At 43.4% G+C, this 20,525-nt stretch overlaps 1 protein-coding gene across 1 annotated transcript in view; it reads right to left on the reverse strand.

Annotated features, from left to right (window-relative positions):
- LOC137420572 (rho guanine nucleotide exchange factor 37) overlaps positions 1 to 20,525 on the reverse strand; it is a 145,226-nt gene that overhangs the window by 71,412 nt on the left and 53,289 nt on the right. The window contains exons 4-7 of the mRNA XM_068105739.2: positions 16,659 to 16,795; positions 16,445 to 16,562; positions 3,698 to 3,851; positions 2,703 to 2,899 (exon numbers count right to left, since the gene is read on the reverse strand). Coding sequence (XP_067961840.2) covers positions 2,703 to 2,899; positions 3,698 to 3,851; positions 16,445 to 16,562; positions 16,659 to 16,795 — 606 coding nt within the window. The remainder of the gene's footprint in view (positions 1 to 2,702; positions 2,900 to 3,697; positions 3,852 to 16,444; positions 16,563 to 16,658; positions 16,796 to 20,525) is intronic.

Raw genomic sequence — 20,525 nt, forward strand, 5'->3', positions numbered from 1 at the left:
TTGGTTGTCTGCGACATAAGGGTGAAAGGTGCGAGGAGAGCTCGGCGGGTGAAGTACCAACCGAGAATGAAGGTGTGGAGGTTGAAAGAGGTGACAGTAAGGGAGGCATTAAAAGAGAGGCTGAGTCGGGTAGAGGATGATGTGGTTGAGCTTGAAAGTGGTTGGATGTCAATGAAAGCTAGTCTGTTGGGAGCCGTTGGTGAGGTATGTGGATGGACAAAAGGACCACCGAGGCACTCGGAAACATGGTGGTGGGATGTGGAAGTTGGAAAGAGGATTGACGAGAAGAGGAAGAAGTTCAAGGAGTGGCAGAAGGCGAAGGGTACGGGAGCAGAAACAGCAGAGCATGAAAGTTATAAGGCAGCCAGGAAGGCTGCAAAGAAAGAGGTAGCAAAGGCACAGGAGGCATGGAGGAAAATGTTCGGAGAACGCTTGGATTCAGAAGAGGGTCAGAAAGCAGTATTCAGGATTGCAAAGCACATAGCGAAAGAGAGGTGTGATGTGATGGGGGTGAGTTGCTTGAAGGATGAAGTGGGACAAATCGTTGTCGACCCAGATGGAATTAAAGGAAGATGGAAAAGATATATGGAAATGCTGTTGAATACAGAGAATGAATGGGATGGCAACATCGAGAGTAACCCAGTTTTAGGACCGGCAGAGAAGATAACTGAGAAGGAAGTTGAGGAAGCGATAAAAGCAATGAAGAGTGGAAAAGCGGGAGGGCCGACGGGAGTTGTGGGAGATATGTTGAAGGCAGCAGGAAGTTGGGGTGTGAAGAGAATGACAGAGATCTGTAATCTGGTGGTGAAAGAAGGCCGCATTCCAGTGGTTGGGAACTGAGTACCCTCGTCCCTCTATACAAGGGGAAAGGTGACCCTCTGGAGTGTGGCTCGTACCGAGCGATAAAGTTATTGGAGCATGGAATGAAGGTATTGGAAAGGGTGTTGGAAAGGAGGATAAGGAAGAAAGTGAAGATCGACGAAATGCAGTTTGGATTTATGCCAGGAAGAGGAACGACAGATGCGCTTTTCATTGTGAGGCAGTTGCAGGAGAAGTACATGGATAAGAGGAAGAAGTTGTTTTTTGGGTTTGTTGATCTGGAGAAAGCATTCGATAGGGTTCCACGCAAAGTATTGACATGGGCATTGAGGAAGTTAGGAGTGGAGGAATGGTTGATCAGAGTCGTGATGGCAATGTACAAAAGAGCGCGCACAGCTGTAAGGACGAAGGACGGGAACAGTGGTGAGTTTGAGGTGAAGGTGGGAGTGCATCAGGGGTCGGTACTAAGTCCACTACTATTTTGTAGCTGTGATGGAGGTGCTGGCTCAGAACATAAAGGAGGGTTTACCATGGGAGTTGTATGCAGATGATCTGGTGTTGATTGCGGAAAGTATGGATGGACTGAAGGAAAAGATGAACAAGTGGAAGGAATGTATGGAGACAAAAGGTCTGAAGGTGAATATCGGAAAGACGAAGGTGATGGCAAGTGGTAAAGCATGTGGTGAGGTGGAAAGAACTGGGAAGTGGCCGTGTGCTGTGTGCAGGAAGGGTGTCGGAGTGAACTCCATTCAATGTACAATGTGCGCTGAGTGGGTTCATCAAAAATGTAGTGGTCTGAGAGGGTCATTTACCAGTGTGGCAGCTACATTCAAATGTAAGGTGTGCACAGAGGGAGCTGCAGATGGCGGAAATGTTGAGTTGGATCTTGGAGACGGCGTAAAGCTGGAAGGTGTGAAAACATTTTGCTACCTCGGAGACATGCTGAATGGAGAAGGTGGATCAGACTCGGCAACAGTTGCTCGAGTGAGATGTGCATGGAAGAAGTTTCGGGAACTGAGTGGCGTGCTGATGAGGAGGAGAGTGTCGCTGAAGCTGAAGGGAAAGATGTATGCTGCATGTGTGAGAAATGTTATGATTTATGGGAGCGAGACATGGGTAATGAACGTAGAGCAGCAACGAAGGCTGGAAAGGGTGGAAATGCGAATGGTTCGATGGATGTGCGGAGTATCGTTGAGAGAGAGGAAGACAAATGATGAATTGCGAAAGATGATGGGAATATTGCCTGTGATTGATGCTGTGAAGAGGAACAGGTTGAGATGGTTTGGTCATGTGTTGAGGAAGGATGAAAGTGACTGGTTGAGAAGAGTGATGGAAGTTAATGTAGAAGGAAGTAGAGGACGGGGAAGACCGAGAAAGACTTGGCTAAAGATGGTGGAAGATGAAATGCGGGCAAGGGGGTTAACAAGGAGAGATGCAGAAAATAGGGCAAAATGGAGAAGATTGGCATGGGGACCGCAAGGCTAACCCCCACTCTAGCAGGGAAAATGGCCTTAAAATGCATGTTGTTTTTGTTGTTGTTGTTGTTGTTGATGCAGAAAATGAAGGGAAAAGCTGAGAGTGAAGTTTGCAAACTGCACATCATTGAAGAACTATGGACTTCTATTGGTGAGATTGATAAATCAACAATTAGCTATCGATGAAGAACGATAGTTTAAACATGGAAAAGGAATCCACATGGATGGCAATAAAAAAAGTCAGTGCCCATTAGCAATTTGAAAGAAGAAATGGAATTAAAACAACCCTTGAATGTGTCAACTGCACAAAAAATGTAGTCGTCCTTGAAGATTCGAAAAGACCCCATGTGACCTTACACTTTACACTACCCACCCTGGTATACCCTTCATGACCGACCCAGCACCTACACAAGTCCTGCTGACGCTTTGTGTCATTGATGGACACGTTGATGTCCTTGAAGCGCTGTGCCGCGTCCTGAACATCAGTGTAACCCAACAGGTGTGGCGGCATCTTGGCGATCAGGTTGTCGAGGAGCAGTGTGTACCGCATGATCCTTTGCACCGGGTGGATCAGAATGGACATCAGGTTCCCTGCATGAGGCAAGCTGGAAGGAAACAGTGCACGTGTCATCCAACTACTCACACTGGTACATCATTGTGCACCTACAATAATCCCACGATAGATTAACGTAAGGTTTGACCACACTGAGTAAATAACTAACCCGAATGGTTAATGAAAGCTTGGTTATGATGGTTTAACCACACTGAGTAAATAACTAGCTTGAATAGTTAATGAAAGCTTGGTTATGATGGTTTAACCACACTGGGTAAATAGCTAACTTGAGAAGGTTAAGTAAAGCTTGGTTCTGATGGTTTATCCACACTGGGTATTTCGATAACTTGAGAGGTTAAATAAAGCTTGGTTACGATGGTTTAACCACACTGAGTAAATAAGTTACTCGAGAGGTTAAATAAAGCATGGTTATGATGGTTTAACCACACTGAGTAAATAAGTAACCTGAATGGTTAATGAAAGCTTGGTTATGATGGTTTAACCACACTGGGTAAATAACTAACTTGAATGGTTAATGAAAGCTTGGTGATAATGGGCTTACCACACTGGGTAAAGAGCTAACTTGAATGGTTAATGAAAGCTTCGTTATGATGATTTAACCACTCTGGGCAAATAACTAACTTGAATGGTTAATGAAAGCTTGGTTATGATGGTTTAACCACTCTGGGTAAATAACTAAGTTGAATGGTTAATGGAATCTTGGTTCAAGTTAAGCAATCCACCATGGCATAAAGAAAATGCTGACTATATCATCATGGCCATCATGCATTGCACAAAACATGGATGACCCGAATGGAAATTCCAATATGAACAAAACAAAGCCACACACCTGTGATTCAGGTGAGACTCCTGCTGCATTATGATTTTGGCGATTTGGGGATCTTCCTTGTACTTCTCAAGTGCTGCTTGTGCTGCATCATAGTTGCAGCAGTACTCCATATACTCGTCTCGCATCTCGACAGATGAGTCGAACATTATCTTACCTATAGGGCGGGGGGTGGTGAATACCACAATATAGTGGTTTGGAGGAAAACGATAGGATAACTATAATGTGGTGCTTGTGGTGGATATTAACATGTCCATCATCCATTATTTGTTACCACTTTGGTAGGCAATGCTTCAATTACATAATTAATGCACATCCATGATTATAATCATGTGATAAACAGAATCCCACAAATCCTCCTTGTAATCTATTGATCTGCATCTTCCCACGGACCATCTAGCCACCTCTCCTTCTCCATGCCCATCCATGATAACCACTTGAGGGTCTCACACAATCCTCCCAGCAATTATGAGTTCAACTATAATCCACCAATCGACTAATAATTATGAACCATAAACAACTAGAGCAATGCGACAACATCGCCAATATGCCTCCAGGTAGTCCCGGCCCATGACAACGGATAGATGCCCTTGTTGACTGCCCTAAAAATAAACAAGTTTGATTTAAATCCCTTCAGCTGTTCTCAAGTATCACATTTTTACCAGACATAACAGGTTTCACATCGATCGGTGAAGTGGTTTCGGAGAAGGGATTTTTTTTAAATATCGGCTTTCAAGCTAATATGGCTGCCAAACTACGTGGCATATGACATTTTAAAAATGTACACTCTGCATAAGTATGGGTAGGAGATCACATTTGTGAAGTTTCGTGTTGATCGGATAAGGTTCGTTTTTCTATCCAAGATGGCTGCCAAACCACGTGACCTACTACGTCATCATTTTCAAGCTATATGCAGCCATGGTGTTAGATGACATTTTAATAAGTTTTGCATCGATAGTGTAAGTGCTTTCTGAGATATAATTATTTAATATTTTCCTTTCAATCCAATATGGCTGCCACACCATGTGGTCGATGACGTTTTCATTATCAACTTTTAATTGCCATGCCTAGTTGATGACACAGGTAAAGTTTCGAGTTAATCGGTTTGGAAGAGATGTTTTTTTAAGATGTTAGGTTAAATCCAATATGGCTGCCAAAGCATGTGACCTATGATGTTATAAATGTAATATTTCAATAAAAATGGGTCATAGATCATGTAAATATTATTTCAGATTTTTAGGAGAAGGCATTCGATTAAAATATTTATGGCTAGTATACGACTTCACCGATGACATCATTATCATGCTTTTGTTCCCCATTGGGAGTACCTGACAATGTGCCAAGTTTCATATATTTCCATTCAGCGGTTTCCGAGAAATATATATTTTAATTATTTGCGTTTAAACTGAAATGGCTGCCATACCACGTGACCTATGACATCACTTTTATCGCAAAGGCATTCTACATTGGTGTCGCTCCTACCCTGAAAGTTTTGTCTCAATTGGACATGTGGATGCTGAGAAAAACGAGGGCTAGCCTGTACGGGTGGACGGACAACCTGAAAACATAATGCCTCCGACCATCTTCGGTGGCAGAGGCATAAAAACCTGTTCTTCTCCTCGACCTTCATTTGTTCATTACACAGGCCATACAGGGTCCAAAGTGTCCGTTTATTCATGACCCAGCCAGCTATACACAAGAACATTGATAAGGTAGGGAATGATGAAGTATGGAATGGTGATGGTGTGTTCACAGCTTATAATTATCACATCCTACGAAAGAGGGTAGGCTGGGGGTATCAATGCAAAACCAGGAAAGGCTCAAAGGGATGAAATACTGCAAAGCACGCAGAGTATAAATCAATTTTTTTTTTACTGTGAGATGAAACTCCATGTTTGAAATCACAGAAAGACTCCATTTTTCAGAAGGACTTTGCACAATAGTCTGAAGATGAAGAGATAATGTGAACTGGCATTGCTAGTCCAATAAATGATTAAAAGAGATGAAACGCCCTAAAAACTCCCTTTCTTTAAATACCGTGAGCAAACTTTGTAAAATCAAGGCTGATGAAGGTTGTGGTCAAGTTTCATTGAAATAGTATGTATTTCTATTTTGGGGGGGGGGGGGGGGTCAAACTTGGACCCACTTTGACCTCCGGTAAACCCCCTTCGACATTGAATTTTTTTTAATGCCGTGAACAAACTTCAGTTCCAACATACCAAATAACTTTAGCCAAGTTGAGCCACATTCCCATCAGCTGTTTCGGAGAAGAAGTTGTAAGTGTTTACGAACGAACGGACAGATGACGCGCCAACCCATAATCTCCCCGGAACTACGTTCCAGGTGAGCTAATTAAGCTCCCTCACTTATCTAAGGAGTCTCACAGTACAATTTACTTGTTCAACCTAAAGTCAAACATGAAGACCAAGGAGTTTTCCAAAGAAGTCAGACATAGAGTGGTGAAGAAGCACCGTTTAGAGGAGGGTTATAAGAAGATTTAAAAGTCACTCATTATCCCTTTGAGTACGGTGCAATCCATCATTAAGACGTGGAAGACGTATCATATCACCCAGACTCTACCCAGATCAGGTCACTCATCCAAACCCAGCAGCCGGGAAAGCAGGAGACTGGTTCGGGATGTCAGTGTAAATCCAGCAATGACTTTGAAAGATGTGCAAGGCCCTATGTCCGAGATAGGGGGCAGTGTACATCAATCAACAATATCCCGTTCTCTTCACGAAGCTGGCCTCTATGGACAGGTGGCAAGAAAGAAGCCATTACTGAAAAAGATGCATCTAAAATCTTGTATGGAGTTTGTGAAAAATCATCTTGATGACACTGCAGGCATGTGGAGAAAAGTTTAGTGGTCAGACGAGACAAAAATTGAACTTTTTGATCCAAATTGAAAGCATTACCTCAAGCCTAACACTGCACATCACCCAATCAACACCATCCCTATTGTCAAACATGGTGGTGGCAGCATCATGTTGTGGGGCTGCTTTTCATCAGCAGGGACTGGCAAGCATGTCAGAATAGAAGGGGCAATGCACGGTGCAAAGTACAATACACGGTCGGCCACGAATCTGAAACTGCGTCAGAGATTCACATTTCAGCAGGACAATGATTCGAAGCACGAAGCTAAAGTCACACTGGAGTGGCTGAATAAGAACAAAAAAAATGTTCTTGAGTGGCCCAGTCAAAGTCCTGACTTGCACCCAATTGAACATTTATGGCGAGACTTGAACATTGCAGTCCATCGATGATCCCCATCAAAATTGGCAGAAACAAAGCTATTTTCACGTGAAGAATCGGCAGAGATTTCACCATCTCACTGTACAAAGCAGGTCGTGACCTATCCAAAAAGACTCATCGCATATAACAATGTTTAGTTTGATCTCTTCAGTTATAAATAAAAAAGTTCATTTGGAAAAATTGTTTCTACATAATTCTTAATTCATCCAATTGTGGCATTATTGGAGGGGGTGAATACAACAACAACATGCATTTTAAGGCCATTTTCCCTGCTAGAGCCTTGCGGTCCCCATGAAAATCTTCTCCATTTTGTCCTATTTTCTGCATTTCTCCTTGTTAACCCCCTTGCCCGCATTTATTCTTCCACCATCTTTAGCCAAGTCTTTCTCGGTCTTCCCCGTCCTCTACTTCCTTCTACATTCATTTCCATCACTCTTCTCAACCAGTAACTTTCATCCTTCCTCAACACATGACCAAACCATCTCAACCTGTTCCTCTTCACAACATCAATCACAGGCTCTATTCCCATCATCTTTCGCAATTCATCATTTGTCTTCCTCTCTCTCAACGATACTCCGCACATCCACCGAACCATTCGCATTTCCACCCTTTCCAGCCTTCGTTGCTGCTCTACATTCATGGCCCATGTCTCGCTCCCATAAATCCTAACACTTCTCACACATGCAGCATACACCTTTCCCTTCAGCTTCAACAACACTCCCCTCCTCATCAGTGAATACTTCTGCAAAACACTGCACGTAGAATTTGTGGGTGGGGATCCATTGCTCGTGTTACGTATTACCTCCCCACCATGGTTATGGTGCACCCCAGAGTCTGGAGAGGGAACACAGCAGAAAGATTTGTTATTTTGAGTGTTCTAATAAACCCTGGTAAAACCACCCCAATGCAATTGTAGAACAAAACAAGTAATTGTATTAAGAGCTCTCACATACACAATAATAACACTATGAAAGAAAGTACAATGAAAATGTCACTTGCATCAAATGAACAATACATATGATGATACCATCATTCCCCAATGCTCTCAAAGCCATAAACTCACGATACGCCAAATGTGAGTGGAATGTAACATTCCCCAAAGTCCGTGCACAAATCCCAATGCGGTGAAGGTCGAAATCGTGCAGAACGGCAAAACAACAGGCAGGTATTGGCACGGCTGTGGATGAGGAGTTACGAGGTGAGAGGTCGATATGGGAATTGAGCCGATAGGTAAACCAACGGCAATTAACACGATGATGTCGATATGGAAATCCCAATGACAAAACAAGATGCACCAAGTGGACAGTCTCTTCGAGGACAAAATGGTGTATAGGCCTGTAATGGAGGTTCTTGCTTTTTCTCCAACAACTCATGCTTGGTAATAAAACCTGAGACGCAGGATTAATTGCAATATAGGATGATGTCGCGGGAAATCCCTCACCCCACCCCCCCCCCCCCCCCCCCCCGGGAAGCCTCAACTCATTCGTCACCAATATCAAAAAAGTCCGCTCGCAGCCTCAATGTGACTCACGGCTGTATCTCTCTGATGGCCGTCTCCTCTCTGCCTAGCTCCTCCTCCCCTCTTCCGGCCTCTTTGCCACGTCTTTCTTTTTCCTTCAGAAACACTTATTTTCACTTTTTACTAAAGTCATCTCTATTTCACACAAAAATCTTAACAACAATACTACCTGAAAATAAAATTCCTACAAGTATATAATAACAACAAAGGCGGAAGTGACGGATCCTTAACACTAGATTGTTGTAAGATTAGTGTGGTGCGTGTGTTTTGAGTAGGTTAGATTGCCATGCAGCAGGGACCTGTCAGAGTAGTGACATCTTGTAACACGTGAAGGTGAGGAGGCAGCGTAATTTATAGACAGTACAGCGAAGGATAACATTTTATGTGTGAAATCCTCCTGTGTAGGTGAGGCTGGTGAGGAATTGGGCACGGAAACTCATGGGAAAGCGCCATGCGCTTTCCAAAGGACCATTGCAAACTCTCGGCATGTGAGCATAAGCCATGGAGGCGAGATGCATCATAGCAGCCCAGAAGTGGTAGGAGACTTTTTTATGGTTACACCTTGCGGGGTGTGATGACCAGAGAGAGGTGCCATCCCACACCAATGACGGGACATGCTGCTGTGAGAGGCGGTCCCAAACGCCGATAGGATGGGACAGAGATGGACCACAGTGCCTGGAGAGTGTGATCGCGCTGCTCATGACAGCAGATGCACCAACCCTGACCTCTGGGATCATCATTTTTAATCTGTGCCATATTGCATCTCATGTATCGCTCCTAACCTTTAATTGCGATGGAAACCTTGCACGATGAAGCTGATTCTGAGGGCCTTTCACTCACTCACCGCAGGCAGGAAGGTGGTCTTTCTGTCTTCTACAGACTCCTAACCGGCCTAGCTCCCCCAGCTCTGTCTGTGCTCTGTCCCCCAAATATTCCTACAGGTCGCACAAGATCTGCCAGCAACCCTCTTCTGGTGAAACTGCCAAAATGACCATTTCATTTCTCTTTACTCCCGCCTCTGGAACAAACTCCCTCACTCTCTTCAATCCCACTCCTCCCTCCAAGTCTTTAAAACAGCTGTTCACCACCATCTCTTATCTTCCCCCATCCAAAACCTTGATCTTTTCTACCCCCGCTAATTCACCCCAGATCCACTTTTTTGAAATACCGACTTCTTATCCTGGAAGTCCTAGAGCAGTGTCCATGTGTTTTATACCTCACCCACCCCCCTCCCCTTCCCACGCCTCCTCCCCACAAGCCCTCTCCCTCCCACAGATGTCCCGTTGTCCCCGTTCTCTGCTGTTGTACTTGTGTGCTTCCCTCTCTCTCCCAATCTTGTCTCTCGCTCCCTTCATTGTATGTTTTGTGTGTGTGAAATTGTTTGTTTTTTTTGGTGATTAATGTTAGCTCTTACATGAGCCTCGATCTTGTATACAAAAATAAAAATAAAAACAAAAATCGCCCTCGCTTTCATCGCACGTCACCTTCACCACTTCTCGCCTTTGCGGACCGAGGTGCTCAAACTCGTCGCCATGAGTTCATAATCGATGTGTTCCCTTCTCCACACTCATGTCTGTTGACACTTGGTTTGTCCGTTTTGCACGTCCCATCCACCTTTCTCCCTATACTTCTTAGAAATAAATTATTATGAAAGAAATAAACTTTTTCCATTCCTCGACCTCTCGCGTGTGCCGCTGCAAAAAATTCGGCTTTCCATTGGGTGACTTTGGGGAGTGATAAGTTAGAAACCACTCCGTCGTTTGTGGGATCAATGATCTCGATGCCGAGGCATATCACGTTTGCGAGCCTCCGACACGACAGCATGCACTGTACAACTTCTACAGTGAAGCATGGTGGAGAGTCCGCACAAGTCTGGGACTGTATCCTAACTGAGCGTTGGTGATCTACAAAAACTGTATATTGTCCTGATTGCTGATACTAGGGCATTGCCCGTACTATATCTATATCTAAAATTATATCCCCCCCCCTCTATTTACATGAAATGGTTTGGTCCAAAGCGAACGGCTTGCGAGTACGGTGACAATCCCCCCCCTCTATTTACATGCAATGGTTTGGTCCAAAGCGAACGGCTTCCGGAGTTTGGTAAAGAAATCGCCATCGCGTGCACAAACGCGCAGGAAAGCGAATGAATCGCAAATTCGGTTTTATTAGTTTTATAGTTTTAAAACATAGTTTAACGCCAACATAGTTTGCAAACGTGAAATAAATGAATACGCTCTCAAATGTGCCATCCGAGGCAGAGTGTGTCCTCCACGTTCGGCACACGCGATCGTTCGCTGCTCTCTGATTGGTTGAATCGTTTTTTGGACATAGCTCGGTAAGTAATTGTCCGATTAATATGAAACCTTGAAAAGGCACATCCTCGGGTCCCCAGCAATATACCTGGCAAGTTAAAAGTATATCGGACCCGTGGTTGTCGAGAAACAGCGGTCACAGACAAACGTACAGACGTACAAACGTACAGACGTACAAACAGAGATTACTGGAATTATAGATAGATGTACATACACAATTTAATCCATCATGCCATTTCTTCAGAAACACATGTCATTAGGTAAGGGAAGATCTCCCAGCACAAAAATGATCTTCAGCTTTGGAAAATGTAGCTAAACTGTATATTGACAGTAAAGAGACTGACGGAAACCATTCAACCCAATAATACAGCATGACCTAAGTGAGGTTGGGAACGTTATGATATTTAAGGTCTCATGTAGGAACTGAGAAGGTCAACCAGAAACCAAGCAACTTGGATTAATTATGGGGAATATTACAGGAAATTCCGAACACCATTCTAAAATCGCTCGTTGATAAACTGTACATCAACATGAAAAGGGAGAAAAACTCGATGTAACCCAAAGGGGTAAACTGTACATCAACATGAAAAGGGAGAAAAACTCGATGTAACCCAAAGGGGTTCACATACAGAACTAGAGCGGCACTCGGTAGAGCGCAAACCTCCACCAGGCTGAACAGTTTATGTTTTGTATCCCACTGATAGACCGGATCTGGATTCGGACCTGAACCAAAATCGAATTAGCTTGTTCTTGTCACCTTACCAACTCATCCCCCAAGTTTAGTCATAACTCGTCCATAACTTTTTTTAATATCATGTTAAATAAGCAATGGGGGTAGAGGCACTGTTGTCTCGAAGCAGACGAGCTCACCCCTCCCAGCCCTTTTTGTTCTGTGAAGAGACAACTTTCTATATTTGTCTTGTTTCAATCTAAGTGGCTGGTTGTTCTGCTTTTGTTTTCTTTGTGTAGCCCCCACCTCGAGTGGCCTTGTAGGCTTTTTGGCAGGAAATATCCCATAAAAAATTGCTTTTCGCCTTATTTCTCAATGGTGAAGAATCACTTAAAAATTTAATACCTCTTGTATCCGAATCCAAATTCGGATCTTCACCAAAATTGAATTGATTCTTTCTTGTCAAACACACAACGTTTCCACCAATATTCGTCCAAATACGTCCACAACTTTTTGAGATATCGTGCTATATATCAGTTTTGGCCCTATCACTCAATGGTGAATAATCACTTAAAAATTAAATAATTCTCACATCCGAATCTATATTCAGATCATCACCAAAGTCGATTCTATTTGTCCTTGTCACACACCCAAACTGTCCAACAAGTATCGTCCAAATCCGTCCACAACTTTTTGAGATATTCTGCTATGTATCGTTTTTGGTCGAATCTCCCAATGGTGAAGAATCACTTAAAACATTCTACTAGCCGGATCAGAATCCGGATCTTCACCAAAATCTAATCATTTCGAACTCGTCACATAATCTACCTTTCTGCCAAATTTCGTCAGAATCCATCAACAAAAGTTTGAGATATCTTGTTCACAAACAAACAGACAGATGAAAAATCGGTCAGAGACCGAGGACTTGCCGGAATGTGCTTTTTTATCGGCCATTTTGGACAAATATGGCGGCCGAACCACGTGACCGATGACGTCATCATTAACATATTTTATTCCCCATGGAGAGTTCTTTACAATGAGCCATGTCTCAATTTTTCTATTCAGCACTTTTGGAGATATAGAGGTGCTAAGTTTTTCAGTTTTTCCAAGATGGCGGCCGAATCACGTGACCAATGACGTCATCATTAACATATTTTATTCCCCATGGAGAGTTCTTTACAATGAGCCATGTTTCAATTTTTTTCGATTCAGCCCTTTTGGAGATATGGAGGTGCAAAGTTTTTCGGTTTTTCCAAGATAGCGGCCGAACCACGTGACCAATGACGTCATCATTAACATATTGTATTCCCCATGGAGAGTTGTTTACAATGAGCCATGTCTCAATTTTTCTGTTCAGCACTTTCGGAGATATAGAGGTGCAAAGTTTTTCGGTTTTTCCAAAATGGCGGCCGAACCACGTGACCGATGACATCATCAATTGGGCACAGTCTATACCAGGGCAAGACAAATACGTGTGCAAAGTTTGGCGATTCTACGTGCAACTGTGTAGACGTAGTGCTGCAAACCGACAAACAGACAGATAGACAAACAGATAGACACCCCAAAGGAATCTTTTCCGGCAAGTAACAAACCAACAGATCAACATACTTGCCGGAATCTTTTCTGGCAAGTAACAGACAGACAGACAGACAGACAGACAAACCAACAGATCAACATACTTGCCGGAATCTTTTCCGGCAAGTAACAAACAGACAGACGGATGAAAACATAACCTCCATCCACCTCCGGCGGCGGAGGTAATAAAACAGTCTCACCTTGTCACTCTGGATGGATTTGTCACTTGTGAATGGTTATGTCTTGTCAAAGACATGTCATCTTACTCTTCCATGAGCCTTGATCTTATAAAGAACAAGTACTAAAAGTTTTAATTAAAACAGAAGCCGCGTCGATGTTACACAATGCCTAGATGCAGCTGTGCCTATAACGTCGATGTTATAGGCACAGGACATTCCTATTGATTCGATTACTTGATGTTATTTTTGTGCAAAGTGAAAATATATCTCAGCAATTTCCCGTGTGTGGCGACGAATTTTTAATATATCTCGGCATTTTCCCGTCTGTTATTTCAGGCGGTGTATGACTGACCATGCCGCGATTTAAAAAAAATATATCTCGGCAATTTCTCGTGTATAGCGACACGTGAACGAAGCTATGCTCCTCTCTCCACATTATTGTGACGACGTATAAATTAAATATTTCATCGTGACGATTGTCATCAAATGGACGAATTTTTAATATATCTCGGCATTTTCCCGTCTGTTATTTCGGGCGGTGTATGACTGACCATGCCGCGATTTAAAAAAATATATCTCAATGGACTTGAAGTTACAGGCCTTTGAGAATTCATTTCGTTCTATAAAGGGCAACTTTCATCGGATTTTCTTCCCGTTTTTTTTCAACCGAGTCTAAAACTATGTTAGCAACTGTGAAAAATGAAATGATATATCGAATTTGATTTAAAATAAAACTGTGTGAGAGAGGAAGACACCACGGGCCTACAAAACAGGCCTCAAAGCTATGCGAGTTAATAAAATGGTGGATATTTGTTTATATGAAGCCTCTTCCAGAATGGGTGGAGCTATGGTTCCCAGAATGGGTGGAGCTTTGAGGTTTTGTCTTCTCTGCAAGAACAAGAAGAACAAGAAGAACAACAACAACAACAGCAGAGGGCACTCTATGAGCAGCGTCTGCGACGTGGCTAAAAAGATGAAGAAGTTCATCTTCTTATTATAATAGAGCAAACGTATATGGTTTTGTCGATATGTCTTTATGTCGCTATGTTTATATGCGACGAAAACGTCTTCTTCTTCTTCAAATAAAATTAACACCCTCTTAATTAACCCTCTTAATTACGTTAAGACTGCTGAGACCCCTCAGACCTTTGACGACCCTTTAATTTCCCCAAGACCCTTCAGACCACCAAGACCTCTGAAGACCCAAAATATCCTGAAGACCCAAAACACCCCGAAGACCCAAAACACCCCGAAGACCCAAAACACCCCGAAGACCCAGAACACCCCGAAGACCCAAAACACCCCGAAGACCCAAAACACCCCGAAGACCCAAACCACCCCGAAGACCCAAACCACCCCGAAGACCCAAAACACCCCGAAGACCCAAAACACCCCGAAGACCCAAAACACCCCGAAGACCCAAAACACCCCGAAGACCCAAAACACCCCGAAGACCCAAAACACCCCGAAGACCCAAAACACCCCGAAGACCCAAAACACCCCGAAGACCCAAAACACCCCGAAGACCCAAAACACCCCGAAGACCCAAAACACCCCGAAGACCCAAAACACCCCGAAGACCCAAAACACCCCGAAGACCCAAAACACCCCGAAGACCCAAAACACCCCGAAGACCCAAAACACCCCGAAGACCCAAAACACCCCGAAGACCCAAAACACCCCGGAGACCCAAAACACCCCGAAGACCCAAAACACCCGAATACCCAAAACACCCCGAAGACCCAAAACACCCAGAAGACCCAAAACACCCAGAAGACCCAAAACACCCAGAAGACCCAAAACACCCAGAAGACCCAAAACACCCAGAAGACCCAAAACGCCCCGAAGACCCAAAACGCCCCGAAGACCCAAAACGCCCCGAAGACCCAAAACGCCCCGAAGACCCAAAACGCTCCGGAGACCCAAAACGCCCCAAAGACCCAAAACGCCCCAAAGACCCAAAACGCCCCAAAGAACCAAAACGCCCCAAAGAACCAAAACGCCCCAAAGACCCAAAACGCCACAAAGACCCAAAACGCCACAAAGACCCAAAACGCCACAAAGACTCAAAACGCCACAAAGACCCAAAACGCCACAAAGACCCAAAACGCCCCGAAGACCCAAAACGCCCCGAGGACCCAAAACACCACAAAAACCCAAAACACCACGAAGACCCAAAACACCCCGAAGACCCAAAACAACCCGAAGACCCAAAACACCCAGAAGAACCAAAACGCCCCGAAGACCCAAAACGCCCCGAAGACCCAAAACGCCCCGAAAACCCAAAACGCCCCGAAGACCCAAAATCCCCCAAACACCCAAAACGCCCCAAAAACCCAAAATGCCCCAAAGACCAAAACGCCCCAAAGACCCAAAACGCCACAAAGACCCAAAACACCACAAAGACCCAACACACCACAAAGACCCAAAATGCCACAAAGACCCAAAACGCCACAAAGACCCAAAACGCCCCGAAGACCCAAAACACCACAAAAACCCAAAACACCGCAAAAACCCAAAACACCACGAAGACCCAAATCACCCCAAAGACCAAGAAGACCCAAAAGACCCCGAAGAACAAAAATACCCCGAAGACCCAAAAGACCCCGAAGACCCAAAGACCCTTAAAGACCAAGGAGAACCGGAAGACCCGTAAGACCCAAAAGCCCCTGAAGACCCCAAAGACCCCAAAGACCCAAAATACACCAAAGCCCCTCAAGACTCAAAAGCCTCTGAAGACACCAAAGACCCTGAAGACCCAAAACACCTCAAATACCCCAAATACCCTTAAAGGCCCAGAGGATCCAAAAGACCCTGAAGACCCAAATGGCCCTGCAGACCCAAAACACCATGAAGACCCAAAAGACACTGAAATGGTCAAAGATGCCTACCCCTCTGAAACGACGTGTGGTGAGGCGCGCGGAGCACGCCGAGTCACGCTGGTTCTTTAAATTATTTGCCTTCTTTTGTATTTTATATGACGATCTATTGTATCAATACCATATAATCACCATTTAGGATGCAAATAGTCACAATTGTCAATCATGTAAACGTTTCATTGATAATTTCCGGTATATTGAATAAATTATGGAAAGTAAAGGATGTTATAATTCACTAGGATGAGAATAAAAGAATGAATCAAAAATCCTAGTGTAGCAATATTCAAATAAACAGTGATAGTTGTGATGGAGAAAGGTGTGAAGATCGGAGAGTGTGCAGCGAGTGGTGATGTGTTCTTACCGATCGAACAACTGACATCTTCATGTTCTACAACCTCCAGTTTCTTCAGCAGGTGCTCGGACACGGTTAAAATGTCTCCGATATTTCCAAACAGAAGGTCCAGGTCTATGCCTTCAACCTGACAATTTCCATATGGTGTTATAAATCAAGGAACGCATGAAAATTAACAGCAAACATACACATTCACAAACCAGAAAAGGAGCTTTCTTCATACCTTGGCCAAGTATAAAGCAGGAAGTACCACATGGACACAAATATGAAGTTGCTGCACATATGAACGTTCAGTGTCAATGATCTCCTGCACCGCTAGACCCCACAAGTGGTCCTTCTCTGGAATCGGTTCAATGTAGTCTGACAGAGGACAAGGAAGGTCTCTTTAATGGAACCAGATAAAGGAGGTCATCAAGAGACATGTTCAAATATCAATTCCAGCATACTCACCAAAAGCACAAGTCAAGTAATTGATGTTGTGGTGTGAATAAAGTGAAGTGTTGCGAAGTACCAAACTCTTTCTGACGACACAAAACCGCTCACCTGCTGCTTCCATTTTAAAGATGCTCTGTCTTCCTTAACACAGTTGTTAAGTGTGGGAATTGTTAGGCCATATGGGCTCGCTACTCGACCAAAGGAACATTTCTTATCATGGAAAATGCTTTGGCATTTTGTATTAAAAATGAATCGGTTTGACAAACAAAAATGGGTTAAAATGGTGAGTTTGTTTGTTTGTTTGTTTATTTGTATAGAAAGTCGAAGCTCATGGAGAAGCTAGATCACAGAATGTATTGACAATGACATAAGAGAACGAAAAGAACAGGAGTTAGAGGGGTATGGGTAGTATGCAAAAAGGCTGATTGAGGGACACGATAGAGGAGAATTTGGAGGGATAAGGGGCGTGCATAAAAATGAAGGAAAGGAGAGGACACGGCGGTGTGTGTGCTCGACTACATGGAGACAGCAGCAAACTCTCAATAGCTTAAGTGGAAGGAAAAACCAGAAAGAGGTGGGACGAGAGAGGTGGAGACAGGACACAGAAATAGCAAAGGGTGCAAGATCAGAAAGATGTTAGAAGACAGAGACCACCAACTTGTCCGCGATGTGAAAGTGACACGCCGAGACGCTCAGCTTCATTGCGCGAGCTTCTATTAATCTTGAAGGACTTGGTTTCCTCTACCTCAAGCTGAGAAAGGTGTGATGTAGGGGTGCCAGCCCATAGGGGAGATCAGTATTCCTTCAAGGTGTCGATGAAAGCCTTGTAGATAGATAAAAGTTCAGGTGTGCAAAGGAAAAACACTGCACGATGAATGATGCCCAGTTGGCGACTGGCTTTGGAGGTCAACTTCGATATAGAGGGTGAGTCAAAAGTAGCGCCCGATTTCTGTTTATATATAATATATATTTCTTTCAGTTGATTGTTTGTTTGACATTTGTATTACAGTGTACAAGAAGGTATAAATAAATGAATGACATGTTTATCTAACGGCGAGTTGACTTTTGCTGACTTTGTTCCAGTCTCCTGATGGCTTCTTCAGCCGTAGCTAGATTCGTTGCCGTTTTCGGACGACCGGACTTCTTTGCAGTGGCTACCGACCCTGTTGCTTCAAATTTCTCGACAATCAATCGAATGTTTCTTCTCTGGGGTGGGTTAATATCGAATTCCTGTGCCAAACGGCGTGCCGCCATCGTTGGTTGTTCATTACATTTGTAGTAATGTTTCACGGCCGCAATGCGTTGATTCATTGAAAGGTAATTCATGGTTCAATTTGGTGCAACTTCAGTAACTTTGCAAACTCTCAGCAATAACCTGCAAATAAAAACAAAAATAAATAAATTAAGAAAATTAATAATCTGCAAGACAATTATAAACAACATGACATCCCAGAAATAATCTGACAGCCGAAAAAACAGAAATCGGGCGCGGGCGCTACTTTTGATTCACCCTGTATGTGTTTGCCCAAAAAAGATGATGGTGATAGTGAGGTCCAAAAAAGATGATGGTGATAGTGAGGTCCAAGAAAGATGATGGTGATAGTGAGGTCCAAGAAAGATGATGGTGATAGTGAGGTCCAAGAAAGATGATGGTGATAGTGAGGTCCAAGAAAGATTATGGTGATAGTGAGGTCCAAAAAAGATGATGGATGCTTGTGAGGCCCAAGAAAGATGATGGTGATAGTGAGGTCCAAAAAAGATGATGGTGATAGTGAGGTCCAAGAAAGATGATGGTGATAGTGAGGTCCAAGAAAGATGATGGTGATAGTGAGGTCCAAGAAAGATGATGGTGATAGTGAGGTCCAAGAAAGATGATGGTGATAGTGAGGTCCAAGAAAGATGATGGTGATAGTGAGGTCCAAGAAAGATTATGGTGATAGTGAGGTTCAAAAAAGATGATGGATGCTTGTGAGGCCCAAGAAAGATGATGGTGATAGTGAGGTCCAAGAAAGATGATGGTGATAGTGAGGTCCAAAAAAGATGATGGTGATAGTGAGGTCCAAAAAAGATGATGGATGCTTGTGAGGCCCAAGAAAGATGATGGTGATAGTGAGGTCCAAGAAAGATGATGGTGATAGTGAGGTCCAAAAAAGATGATGGTGATAGTGAGGTCCAAAAAAGATTATGGTGATAGTGAGGTCCAAAAAAGATGATGGATGCTTGTGAGGCCCAAGAAAGATGATGGTGATAGTGAGGTCCAAAAAAGATGGTGATAGTGAGGTCCAAGAAAGATGATGGTGATAGTGAGGTCCAAAAAAGATGGTGATAGTGAGGTCCAAAAAAGATGGTGATAGTGAGGTCCAAGAAAGATGATGGTGATAGTGAGGTCCAAAAAAAGATGATGGTGATAGTGAGGTCCAAGAAAGATGATGGTGATAGAGGCCCAAGAAAGATGATGGTGATAGTGAGGTCCAAAAAAGGTGATGGTGATAGAGGCCCAAGAAAGATGGTGATAGTGAGGTCCAAAAAAGATGGTGATAGTGAGGTCCAAGAAAGATGATGGTGATAGTGAGGTCCAAGAAAGATGATGGTGACAGTGAGGTCCAAAAAAGATGGTGATAGTGAGGTCCAAAAAAGATGATGGTGATAGTGAGGTACAAAAAAGATGATGGTGATAGAGGCCCAAGAAAGATGATGTAAAAATATATAATGCAATCCTTTATCATCAAGCTTCACTGAAAATCTTGTGTATTTTCTGCTGTTAGGTGCAAGTTTCATTTTCCTGAAATCCTTCACATTTGGCCATAGCCAGACCAAGGCTGCAGAAAGTTTCCGTAACAAAATGCAAAATAAGCACAAGGTGGCTGGACAGGGAAGGAGCCGGCATCGAGACTTCCTGTGCAGATTTCCTTCCTGAAAATGGTGGTGCACAAACAAACCACTGCGATAGGTATTTCATACAAAACATCTGGGTCTCTGTGTTCCATACATCTGATTTGGTCATGTTGTTTTCTTCAAGTTAAACACAATAGTTGTGTTAACCATTAGTTAAGTCCTGAGTTGGATTCCCAACTAAGTGCAATAACACAAATAAGAACAAGCTGATATTCGAAATCTCATTGAATATTTCACGACCGGAATTCGTGGCCTAAATAATTATGTTGAAATCTGGAGTGAAATCGGAACAAAATTAGGAAAAAGCGGTTTTTTTATTAATAATTAAATAATCGGCTCTGTGAGATGTGAAACGGCTCCAAAATTCATTTTTTCACTCTTTAAAAGGTAATTATTGTTTGGCTGATTTGATTTTACACCGTCCAGGTACATTGGTCAAGGTCTTTTTGGATTCGGATTCTACTTTTATTGTACATTTTTAACTGATAGTAATACATACCAGCACAACATGGAATCACAATTTGATTATCAAGTTCATTAAGGTACGACCTTGTCAGACAGGATGACCTCCGAGGTACGCACACCCTCCTCTAAGCCGTCGAACATGGTTTCAATCTCCGTCCAGCTGTAAACTATCATCCCGGTTTTCATTAAGGTGGTTCTCAGACTGGTTGAATGATCAATGTGTGCCGTCCCTCCGATGGACATTAAACTGGGCGTCCCGTGTTTCAACGTTAGTTGGTGGACGTTAACGATCCCC

The sequence above is a fragment of the Myxine glutinosa genome, chromosome 2 (genome assembly GCF_964187855.1).
Source record: "Myxine glutinosa chromosome 2, kmMyxGlut1.1, whole genome shotgun sequence".
Classification (NCBI taxonomy): Eukaryota; Metazoa; Chordata; class Myxini; order Myxiniformes; family Myxinidae; genus Myxine; species Myxine glutinosa.